Source organism: Chanos chanos, chromosome 2, assembly GCF_902362185.1.
Source record: "Chanos chanos chromosome 2, fChaCha1.1, whole genome shotgun sequence".
Classification (NCBI taxonomy): domain Eukaryota; kingdom Metazoa; phylum Chordata; class Actinopteri; order Gonorynchiformes; family Chanidae; genus Chanos; species Chanos chanos.
Window position 1 is genome coordinate 5,886,272 of NC_044496.1, and position 9,902 is coordinate 5,896,173.

At 40.7% G+C, this 9,902-nt stretch overlaps 1 protein-coding gene across 1 annotated transcript in view; it reads right to left on the minus strand.

Annotated features, from left to right (window-relative positions):
• Positions 1–8,930, minus strand: part of mmp2 (matrix metallopeptidase 2) — a 14,764-nt gene extending 5,834 nt beyond the window's left edge. Inside the window, exons 1-9 of the mRNA XM_030794485.1 lie at positions 8,833–8,930; positions 8,061–8,287; positions 6,548–6,696; positions 5,560–5,688; positions 5,024–5,197; positions 4,128–4,301; positions 2,356–2,529; positions 1,511–1,666; positions 845–971 (exon numbers count right to left, since the gene is read on the minus strand). Of these exons, the coding sequence (XP_030650345.1) occupies positions 845–971; positions 1,511–1,666; positions 2,356–2,529; positions 4,128–4,301; positions 5,024–5,197; positions 5,560–5,688; positions 6,548–6,696; positions 8,061–8,239 (1,262 nt within the window). The 5' untranslated portion in view covers positions 8,240–8,287; positions 8,833–8,930. The remainder of the gene's footprint in view (positions 1–844; positions 972–1,510; positions 1,667–2,355; positions 2,530–4,127; positions 4,302–5,023; positions 5,198–5,559; positions 5,689–6,547; positions 6,697–8,060; positions 8,288–8,832) is intronic.
• Between the last annotated feature and the right edge of the window lie 972 nt (positions 8,931–9,902).

A 9,902-nucleotide genomic window follows, 5' to 3' on the forward strand; every position in this document is an offset into this window, starting at 1 on the left:
ACTATAATTACACAATTAAAACAGCATTTCAAATTATGCTTTAGGCTTCCGCATGAAACTACTGAAAACCTCAGGAAAACAGATGCCGAGAGGAACAAAACAAAAGTCTCAATCAAGTCCCCTATTGTTCGGGGAATATCATTTTTGTTTTGGAATGTGGAATCAGATTTGGGGCACTTGGCCAATTTGACATGAAGTAACCATATCAGACAGGAACATTGCCAGATTTAGTTGTTGTTTTTTTTTAACCAAATGGAAGCCCGTTATGCTCCCTGAAAAGAGATATGATATTGTTATAGGGGTCAAGCACAGATATTCTACATCTGCACACCTGGGGTGCCATTTATGTTAACCCGATCAACTGCCAAACACGTATAATTATGCAGTCTCTGCTTCAGCTCAATGACAGGACAACTCCTTAGACGGTCAGAGCGGTTATGAGAAGTACTGCTCCAATCACTGAATTAACCAGACACGTCCACGAAGGTGGAACCACACACGACTAAAATTACTGATATGAAATTGTCAAACAGAAGGCAAGTAGTGCTCTCTTTCTCTTATTTATATCCGTTTGGTATGTTTATTCATACCATGTAAATTCATGTTAGTTGATGTAGTATTTTGGATCATACTATTCATACATTATCATATTATATTCATATTTATATTCTTCCTCTTCTTCTTCAATTTGGATGAACTAAACGGCCCTCCAACTACAGACATAATGCTTGTTTTCTGGTTAGCTAAAAAGCCAGAAATCAGTAATATTGTGACTGACTGGCAATACGATTTAAATGAGAGGTCAGTTTAGCGACCCTTGTCACTGTAGGGTTACCATAGTTACCTATCCTTAAAGAAGAATGTCTCTCCTCTGATCTGGGCCACAGCATCAAAGATGATATCCTCTTTGCAGATGTCCATGGGTGTCACTGGGCCTTGAGTGGGAGGCATGGGTTTATCTGTTGCTGGGCCTGCAAGAGAGAGAGAGATGAGCCAACTTTTATCTGTTTTTTGTTTTGCATTTTCTTTTAATGTTTATTTTGCAGGGTTTTTTTAAAAAAAAATTTATCATCACATGTTAAGCTGCAAATACACCGAGCCACTGTAAGGTAAATCTGATTGGAGCACTGTCTCTCAGTGCTGAGCTGTCTCTTACATCTGGGATTCACGGTTTGAATCCCAGCTGTTTCATGTTTGCCAGGGAAATGTAATTGGCTGTGTTCCTTTCAGTGGGTGTGTTGGCAAGGGTCCCTTCTCACTGACGGTAAGGTATTTATGTGGTTGCAGGTATTCCACGAATGGTTCTCCTCTACAAGAACGTTACCTTGTTCAGCAGTGCTAATCCGTTTGTAGTGTGAAAACATGCAGTAGCTGGCTACTACATATGCTAACATCATCCAATGGTTGCCATTTGAAGGAGAGACATAAAACAGCTTGTTGGCATCTGAATTTGTGAGAAAATAGGGATAGAAAGTGTACAGTGTTCTCTACTGTGACCCTCTTGACTTACCGTAAAGCTCCTGAATTCCTTTGATGTCGTCGTCAGACAGTCTGAAGTGTTTGGTGTAGGTGTAGATCGGTGCCATGAGAGCTCCTGGGTCTTGAGAATGCTCCAATCCCAAAGCATGGCCAAACTCATGAGCTGCCACCAGAAATAGACTGTAACCTGGACACAAGGTCAAAAACGCTGAGTCATTCCACTTACAATAATAATGTAGTCTACCAACAATAACACAGTCTGTATGGCCAAGGAGAAGCTAAATGCCACATCCTCAGGAAATTGTGGTCAACGGTGCCAAAGAAAATGAGTGAGGGACTTTCTTACTAGTTCAAAAGTTTGTGTTACGTTAGCAGAGATGGTACAAGTTAAGGGGCAACACTGAGACAAGATCTCACGCCAAAAAGAAAATTGTCCCATAAACGACCTATTTTCTAATTTTAAAGAGTTATTCAGTTCACCCATGTAGTAGTCTGTACAGCGAAAAGACCAAATTAAGACTCTATGTAGTACTCAGTTACCAATACCTTCTCACAGTTCTAAGATTGTGTAGCTTTTTTTTGGATATGGTTGGTTTTGGAGCATATTCAGGGACTTCCAACTCATTACCATTAAAACCGACTGTTTAAACAGCATGGGAATTCATCTAGGTTAAGTTTTCTCTGTTTTAGCGTTCTTTGACATTATGATCCAAAGTAATCTGGGCGCTAGGAAACATTTGTTCTCTTTGAGCAAGCGGTTCTAAGAGAGTTCTGGTATCTAGGCTCAAAGACATCGATGTGACTTGTCTTTGACTGACACAAATTTCCAGCACCTCTTTATTTGATCTCCATGGACAAAAGTCATGGTTAGAGCACCTTGGTCAGGACAGAAACCCCATTTGCGGTCGTCGTCGAAGCTCTTGGTGGTAGCGCACCACATTTTGCCGTCGCTGCGTCCGGACGTGGTGCATTCGTCATAGGTGTTGCCCAGGAAGATAAAGGGGAAAACACAAGGAGCTCCTTCAGCATTACCGCCAACTGTTGACATCGCTGCGTACAACAAACAAGAGATTTCATTTGTTTTCTGACGTTGTCACAACACTGCATTTATTGACTTGTTGCTTTTGTACTAGTGTAGCCAGGAGCTGGATTTTTCCTGCAGCGATATATACTGCTGGTTAGGTCTAGATCACATCTGTCAAAATCCAGTCCTGGAGGGTCAGGGTCCTGCCGGTTCTTGTTTTCACCTCTTAGTTACCTGTTGATTTTCACCTTGAAAACAAGTGTGCACGCTCTTCAGCCAATCAGAGATTGTATTGAGTTGGTCCACAAGAAAAACAGTAGGACCATGGCCCTCCAGGACTGGATTTTGACACCCTTGGTCTAGACGGTTTGTATTTGATCCGCATGAGAAAATGAAAGTTCACGAGAGCTACGCTTTAAATGATAGTACATATACATGCACTGCACATGACACCGTTTCCCGTCACAGAGTTTTGAAAAGTTTCCTATTTAAATAATTTGTGTTATTGTTCTCATTTGGCGAGGGAGGAAAAACCTAGTGTGTAATGTTTGCATCTGTGTACCTAAAAGACAGTCAGGAAATCCAGAAAAGTACACTGAGAGAGATTAAAGATGTGGGAAATTCTGACTGCACCTAACCCATTCATCTGATCCATATATTGGGACAGTGGGTTTAATGAGACTCTGGGAAGGAAATGTTCTGCATTAAATCTTGCAGTAAAGACTGAATCAACGTTGGCAGATATGAGTCAGACTTTGAGATGCAGTAAATAACCCAGTTTTAAGAACTTTAGCAGATCTTGATTATCTGTGCCGAAGCAAAACAAACAAAGTGGGGACAAAAAAACATGCAAACAACGCAAAGATGAGAAATTTTCATTTTTTTCTGTGCACTTTGATTTTTACTGAGGGGTCATGGCTGGCAATGTAAAATGCCTTAGGTTGTTCCTCAGGGTAGACTGCACACACACACACACACACACACACACACACACACACACACACACACACACACACACTGGGCTGCATTCCCAGGGAATGGGAACCAGATGGGGGGCTCCACTGCTCTGGCTTGTCTAAGCAGCCAGTGCCCCAAGTCCTGACACAATGGAAAATAACTTCAGCCAGCCCACAGTAAAATCATTTTACAACCATTCAGGAGAGACAGGCACAGGAGATGATCTCTGGAGCTCACTTTCAGACCACTTCACTGAAATAGTATACAGAATCAACTGCATTCAAGCCTAGAAACACTCAGAAACTCCCTGATTGCATTATTTGTAAAGCATTTCATGAAAGGCTCTCTCTGTATTATGTGTTCAGATAACCGTGTGCCTTAACCCCAAACAAACAAAAACAGATTATTCGCTGAATAACGGATTCAAAGATGAATTAAATGTGATTCTGATTCTAGAAAGACTTGAAAACAAGCTGTTTGAATTAGTGTGCATAGCTGTTGATTGAGGCAATTTGCTCTTGTGTGGAGTTTTAGGTAAAGAATAAGGTTTTCGAAACATAAAATTTCTTTTTTGACCCGAGTCTTGCTCTGGGTTGGTGTAAAAACCCATTGCTATTGGTTTAAAAAGGGTGTGGTCGTGGTTATTGTATGTAAATTACAGACACACCTGTCTCTGGGCAGAATCCATAGGTCTTGTCACGGTCGTAGTCCTCAGTGGTGGCACACCAGCGATAACCATCATCCCTCCCGCTGGTGGTGCAGCTGTCATACTTGTCCCCCTGGAATGTGAAGGGGAACTTACATGGGGCACCTTCCGCATTTCCGCCCAGGGTGAACAGCACTGTAAAGTGGGAAGGACAGGGGACGTGGTGAGACTGAATGCTCTAACAGATTTCGATGGGTTACAAAGCAAACTCTCACTACAAAAGCATGTCAGAGCACACTTATAACTTGTTGAGGGATGAATGTGTAATTTTTGTTTTCTGTGAAATACACCACATTATTTTATCTGACGATGGATCAATAAGCGGGATTGTAGCTGAAACAAAAAAGAGTTGAACAGGAAGGTAGAGTAGATTCAGTGGAGTGGAAGACAAAGAAATTTCTCCATTGTATATATAGCTGAGAGTGTTAGCACACAAATACAGCTTAATAAAACAGGCTTATCACAGTGACATCTGCCTAGATTCATTCAGTCTCTGAAGGGTTGCCAGAATTCTCAACTACCAGTTTGATGAGAAAGAGTAGCACAGTGGTGTACTCTCCTAAACAACAATGGGAACAACATTATTTATTTTGTGGCCTTTTCCATCAGCTCCGGTTTAAATGAGGTCTGCTTGTGTTAGGCTTGGTATCTCCTGCTGCCATCAACCGAACAATCAAAAGGACTCTATGCTATCTTTACCTTAGGGGAACAAAGGTTGCCATAACATCAGAAATTTGCCCTGTGCTGTCTAGCGCACATCTTTATATCATGGAACCAAATGCTAGTCAGAGCTTCATCAAAAAAAAAAAAAAAACCCCAAACAAACAAACAAACAACAAACAAAAAACGAAACGTACATTCATGGGGGCAGAACCCGTATTTTCCGTCCTCATCGAAGTTGTATGTGGTAGAGCACCAGAGGAAGCCGTCGTCGCGTCCCTGTGAGGTACAGCTGGTGTACTCCTTACCCATGAACAGGAACGGAAACTTACAAAACTCTCCCTCAGCGTTTCCAAATTTCACCTTCACCACTGGACAGAGACAGACAGGTTTGGGTGGAGGAAAGAGAGAATGGACAAGTCAATAAAATGGTGTATATACTGTCCTCTGATGGAAATCCTTTGAGAGAGGACATATAACAGATTATGTATATCTTTGTCGTTACATTGTAGCATCTACAGTATCTGTATAATCCTGTTAAGAAGGATCAAGGAATGGTGATGGCACATTCATGAGTAAGCTAGCATAAAAACACTGAACAAGTTTCTGTTTAATTAAATACTTTCACAACTCATCCATGGTCTGATTTTGCAGCATTTACAGCAAAAGGGGGAATGACATTTTTGAGTTTTCTTTTTCTCTCTCTCTCTCTCTCTCTCTCTCTCTCTGGTACCTTGGCCTTCTCCCAGAGTCCACTGCTCATCATCATCAAAGTGGGAGTCCCCTCCAATGCCGGGCCCAGGAGCAAAGGCATGGGCAAGCAGGCCGTCCTTCCCGTCGAACGGATAACCATCACCATGCTCTGGAGACAGAGACAAACACGGAAAGCGCATTTTACGCACATCAAACACGGATCATCTCAAACATCTTCTTATCCTTTTTCGCTTTGAAAACACAAACGAAAAGCGGACAATTGGATTCGACCCCGCCTTTTTTTTTGTTTGTTTGTTTTGGAATGATAACCTTCAAGCAAAGATGAACATCATTAGACACACTGGTTCCTTATTCAACTCAAAAGTTTAGTCAATGCAAATGAAATCAGTTAATCAGTTGATACTAATCAGAATACTGAGATATTCTCATTCTTTATCTCCTCTGGAATTATTCTTTTTTGTTTGTTTGTTTGTTTTTTTGGCTAACTTCCATTTGGGTTTGAACGGTCAAAATCATACATACTAATGCAACAGTTTTATTTTATAGAGTTTCAGACGGATAATTGCTAGTGAAGTCTAGCAGCTTGCTCTAAGGAATATAGTTCCCTAACCATTCCCTCTACGCCAAATTAAAAAAAAAAAGTGTTTTAAAGTGAAGTTATGATGTGCTGGTTTGACACCATGCATGCCTATAATTCTACGTTTGTGACTAAAGAGTCTGCAGATGGTCACCATGGTCTGACCATAAACCTCCACATTTTCTGGGCTTGCGTGTGCTAGGCTTGTATCAGTCTTCACAAATTGCACAGTAAATCTAAATGATAGATAACAAGCACAGTGTCCGCTGCCCATTCCTGCCTATACCACTACAACCTCACATAGTGGTCGAAACCGATCCCTTAGGCCCAGTCAGTTCATCATTCAAACACCCGCATATGCAGTCAGTGTACCTCTCTTATTGCATGTAATGGTTCTAACTATTTAGTGTGTAGGTTGTTGCTGGGATACCATTTCGGCCAAAGTTGATCATGATGTCAGCCTCTCCGTCCATGATCCTGTTGAACTTCAGCGGGGTGACATCACTCCAGACTTTGAAGGCTCGGAAAAAGGCATCATCAATCGTTTCCTCGTCCAGGTCAGGGGTGTGTCCTAAAATCCTAAATTGAATGATGATGACTATAAGGGCCTGTATTTTTGGAGGGATTTTGTAGTTCCATGCCAAATGCAGTCATAAAGATTGAAAATTAGTACAGAAACTTAGCTTATTGTGGTTTGGAGTATTTTCATCTTGGAAGTCAAGAACACAGAGGTTTAAATATTTTGGGAGTGTCTTTGATAATGATTTTAGTTTTTCTTTGAAGCAGACATGTTAGAAGATGGAGCTGCTTGCTCTGTTCTGCATAAGGGCCTATGTTTTGACTTTGGGCTGTGTTAATTAAATGGGCCAAGGATATGACTCATCAGACGAAAATGTTCAGAGAGAAACCAGCCAGTCAGTCTTCTGAACCACATCATTCTAAAACACAACATCCTCCTTCCAAATCATTCGGCTCTTTTGCCCAGTGACTCTTAGCAGTTCTCTTTTTTGGCATTTGTCTCTCTCTCTCTCTCTCTCTCTTTTGCTTTGTTAAGGTTTCTGCTTTAACTAGAAATACAACTATATATCTGAGGAGTTTCCTTTTGAATTTTACAGGACTGTTAACAGGGGAATAAACAAACCAAAACAAAAAAACAAAAAAAGCAAATCTAAATTTGATAAAAAAAAAAAAAAAACAAGAACAAAGGGAAAAAGAAATGAAAAAGAACAAAACAAAGAAAAAACAAACAAACAAAAGCTGACTTACCACTCAAACACATCAAATCTCAAACCCTGCTTGCTGGAAAGTGTTCTAACCTCTTTCATAGATTTGTTTGCTGACAGTTTTGGCATCTAAATGTCTGAGTTACATGCCTGACTGATCTGTTCACTGCCCACTATGGTGTAAATCTGGCACCAAATGTTTACTTCACAATCAGCTTGGAACATCATCATTTCACTTCTTACTCTCACTGTCTCTTTGGCAATGAAAGCACACTCATCCACTATCCTTGTTCTTGGCAGCCATTAACGTCCTGTTTGAGACATTCTTGAGCTGTTTTCAATGTTTTTGTAATCTCTCTCCTCTCCCCCTGTCTCAAACCGCAATAGGACTCATTTACCCACTCACAAATAGGACCATGTTGTTTTTCTGCAAAAAGAGGGATTTTTTTGGAAGGAGGAGGGAGGGGGGGGGAGGGGGGGCACTGGTAGGGGTAGGGGCAGGGATCAGTTCTCTCGCTGGGAAGGAATTTTTATGTAAGTCAGTTTCATATGTGATATATATTAGAACTGTTGATGTCAGACAAAGTGGTTTAAGTAGCCATCTCACATAACAGAAGGTGCACACACAAACACGCGCGCGTGTGCTCACACACACACACACACACACACACACACACACACACACACACTCACACCACAATAAACAACATTTTTTTCCACCTGTATGTAATGTCCTTCTTTCCCCACATGGGCTTTCTGTGGAAGAAGTTGTAATTGGCCACATCTGGCACTCCACAGCGTGGCTTCTTCATTATCTCCACAGTCTTCTGATCGATTTCACCAGTCTCTTGCAAGGAGAAAAATTTCTGCATTTTCTTCAGAGTGTCTTTAAGCACCATTAGGTTACATCTGTCTTGTGGGCATCCATAGAACTTGTTCAGATAGTGCTTTGAGAGGCAGAGACGAAATGGGAAAAGAGGAACAAAAAAAAAGAAAAGAAAAGAAAAGAAAGACAGAAAAATAAGATGGGACCTTCTCTTCACTGTGAGAACACAACACATTCCAAATGTGTCTGACCACAACTATTTACTCTGTGCTCAACAAGAATGCTTAACCATTTCAGAATATACTTGAATTACAAACAACAAAAAGTTTCTTCTAAATTTAAAACAAACTGAACAATTCAAATTATGACATTTTATTTAATTTTTTTTTCCTGTGCTTGAACTCAGAATTAAAAATTAAAACAATACAGGACAAAAAGACCAACAAATATGATACTCCATCCTTATTCCATTCTTACAGTACTGTTTAAGTACTTACTCAAGTACTTAAACAATATTGCAGTGGGAAGAACAAAAGAACGCCAACTCGACAATACAGGACAAATTGCACAACAGAGTCTGTGAAAGAGTTTCTTCAGTTTAAAACTCTTCATGAAAGTGTCCTACACTTTTATAGTCTGGCATTTTTAAGCGGACTTTACACTTACCAGAGCCACCTCTTTGTCTGTCCGAGGGGCTGAATCATCGCCTGGAAACTTAATGATCGGTGAAGGGGCAGCAAAGGTTTGCAGAGAAGCGAAGAACTGCACCAAAAACAGTTTGAGGACAAAATGCCTGGAATTAAAAAACTTTAAGAACTTCATTTTTATCCGGTTATGGATGCCTATTCACTAAAAAAAAAAAGTAGGTTAGTCGGTGGGGCTTTTTTGCGCGTTGCGCTCAAAGCCTCAGTTTGTTCAGTTCTCTTCTCTGCAATTTTCTTTTCCTCAACAGCACATCCTGCTCTAGATTTGGTGGGCTCAGTTCTGCTTGCACACGCAGTTTTGCGATGCTGCTTGGAGCAGACCCGTCGGTGATTGGGTTAGAAGAATTTGACGGTGAAATAGGAGACGCGTCCAGGAGAGGGAGATGTTTCGAGCGCATCCTGAACATCTTAAAACAAGGATTAGGTAGAAAACTCTCCGATTTTGGGGATGACGGGTAGGGTCAAGTACATGTTTGTGGAGGAAGTAAAAGATCTGAATCTACTGCCTTCATAAATGCAGTTGGAATAATTAATTTAACATTAAGTGATAGATGTATTTATGAATAAATGTTGAAGAATTTCTCAGTCGGTCGATTTCCGACATTAAATGTTCTCCTTTGAAGTCTGATTGATTGATTCTAGGATCATATATGAAGTATCATAGACGAACGAATCAGTTAATAAGTCTATGAAACCGATAACTTGACAACTTTTGACAAGTGACATCACAACTTTTTGGCCCTTCCCCTCTTCAGGTATAGCCTATGAACATTCAGACACAGCTGTGACTATGTTTCTGCTAGCGGATTGTTTGAACTCACGAAGGACAACAACAAATGGTGTTCGATGGTAAACATATTAGTTGTGAATCATTCCTGCCAACCAGGGACAGAGACTATTTGAATATTCTATGAGGTCTAATATGTAGCGTCCCGCGGACCACAAAGTAGGGCTCATGTATATTTTCGAGATAATTTAATTTGTCTCCAGGGAATGATATGTTATGTGGGATGGCTATCTCATTTTCCTGTC